This window comes from Echinops telfairi, unplaced genomic scaffold, assembly GCF_000313985.2.
Source record: "Echinops telfairi isolate 266 unplaced genomic scaffold, ASM31398v2 ScPeMD7_7469;HRSCAF=8507_1, whole genome shotgun sequence".
NCBI lineage: Eukaryota > Metazoa > Chordata > Mammalia > Afrosoricida > Tenrecidae > Echinops > Echinops telfairi.
Window position 1 is genome coordinate 58,412,960 of NW_022111373.1, and position 2,196 is coordinate 58,415,155.

General features: G+C 47.8%; 1 protein-coding gene across 1 annotated transcript in view; it reads left to right on the forward strand.

Moving 5' to 3' along the window:
* The first annotated feature begins 2,021 nt into the window (after window positions 1-2,021).
* Window positions 2,022-2,196, forward strand: part of CETN3 (centrin 3) — a 22,743-nt gene continuing 22,568 nt past the window's right edge. Inside the window, exon 1 of the mRNA XM_004703490.2 lies at window positions 2,022-2,128. Coding sequence (XP_004703547.1) covers window positions 2,112-2,128 — 17 coding nt within the window. The 5' untranslated portion in view covers window positions 2,022-2,111. The remainder of the gene's footprint in view (window positions 2,129-2,196) is intronic.

The following is a 2,196-nucleotide window of genomic DNA, read 5'->3' on the forward strand; positions in this document are numbered from 1 at the left end:
AAAAAAAAAAAAAGAAAAAAAAAATAAATAAACTCGGGGCTGCAGTCTTGAATTGCAGTCCTCCTGATCCCAGCTTTTTTGTGTCTGTCTTTTCTCAGTCCTCACCCCCTCAATTGAGTCCCTGTTGCTCTGCCGGCGGGCTCCGGCAAAAAGTCAGGGTCAGAAAGCATTAAGGACAGAATCTTCTCAGGCAGCGGCCACATCTCTCTCTGGTCATCAGCCATTCAGCCATGTAGTCCCTTGGTTTCTGCCTCTTTGGGCTAGGAAATTGCCTGCTCCTCTGCCTTATTGCCTCATGGTCTTGGTGCTGCTCCTCTGCTGTTTTAAAGTCTCCTTCCTGGGCACCTGGTCTCAGCTTGGCATGGTTTCTGCTGTCTTTACCACCTCAGGCAGAGATCTCCAAAGAGCTTTGCTATTGCTGTGTCTTTCTTAGTGGCATGGGGACTCATTTTGCTTCTGAGATACAAGGAGGAAGAGATCGGAAGGGAGTGTCTCAGCCTGTGGAGGGTGGCAAAACAGACCAATCTCCAAGGGAAGTTCATCTACACCTTGTTTGCACCCAACCATTTGGTAGGTGTTATTGAGAAATGGAAAGAAGTGTTCTATGTATTAAGTGTCCCTTCACCACAATAAGATAATTAAAAAATATATATGGTACTTAATAGGTATTTTAAATGTAAAGCTTTCTATTTAACTTAGTTTTCTTGCTTTATTTAAACTAGTTTATCATGTTATCTCATTATCCTTTCCTAGTTCCAATGCTATGTTCTTTCCCATTTATAGCTCTTAACATAACCAACCAACAAATCAACCAAAGCCCAAGTCAACGGCTGTTTAAAGGATTCTGAATCACAGGGACCCTGTAGGACCGGCCAGAACTGCTCCATAGGACTTCTCTCAGGCTCTTCATGAGAGCAGATTACTATGTGGTGGGTTTGAACCACTGACCTCTCAGTAAGCAGATGCAGTCTTAACCACTGTGCATCCAGAACTCCTATCATTGAAAAAACCAAACTCACTGCTACAGGTTTGATCCTGACTCATAGCGACCTTCCAGGACATAGAACTACCCCATGTGTGTCCCAAACTGTTACCTGTTTAGGGGAGTGGAAAGGCCCATTTTTCTCCCAGGGAGCTGCTGGTGGTTTCCAGCTGCTGACCTTACAGTTAGCAGCCCAACATGTAACCACTATGCCACCAGGGCTCCTCCGTTTTCTCATGTTTTCAAATTTTCTATCTCCCGTCTCTCTCTCCAGTGTCCCTCTGGTGATGTCTTTAGTCCCATACTTCTAGGGTTTCTCTGGTGCTGCCCAAGGCCTCTTTACGTGTTGGAAAGCAAGATGTTATTTTGAGGACTAGGGTATGCTTAATGCAAACCACGGTATGTTTCAGTAGATTATGCATGTGAAAGCGGAGCATAGACTAAGGAAGACCAAAGAGTCGGTGCATTTGAATTATGGTTTAGAAATTATTAGGTACAAATACAAGGAAAGCAAACGCAGATAAGTAACTGCTGGATTCAGTCAGAAAGTAGAAAAAGAAGCTTTTCAATGTAGGTTTCAAGTAAACTCCCAGTTCATTTGGGTCATCAAAATTTTTAGAAGGCAAGGGGCATAAATTTCGCTGACATTGTCATCCAGCGGCTCCCTCTTTCTCGCTGAGAGACAGCTCGCAGCTTGACCCTTCTTCTTCTGGGCTGCCTCGTCCCCACACAACACGCAGCCCAAGGTATCAGCCCTCCTGGCAGAAGAGACAGCAGTACCCGCCAACTGAAACACCACCTGACGGTAAGGTGCAAGCCCCGCAAAGGATTGTGGGACAAAGCACCCCGCCAATCTAAGAGGTCCAGCAGCAGCCATCGACGCGAACAAAGGCTTTTGTTTGATTGACGCCAAACCTGTCCAATGGGAGCACTCATCTGGTGTGGCCCCCGCCCCGATAGGCAGGACATGAGGAAGACTCAGCCAATCCAGCTCCGCAGTGTTACCTTGTGGGAGGTGATTGAGACCCCGGAGGCGGTTGGTGGCTGTTGACCGGCTCTTGCGAGGGGCGCTGACTCAGGCTGGGGGTTAGACTCGTTCTTGAGAGGAACGTGTCCGTCCGAGGAGAAAATGAGTTTAGCTCTGAGGTCGGTAACGAGCAGGAGACGCTCTCCACAGCCCGGAGTGGGGCCCAGCGGCGGGCGTGGGGGCGAGG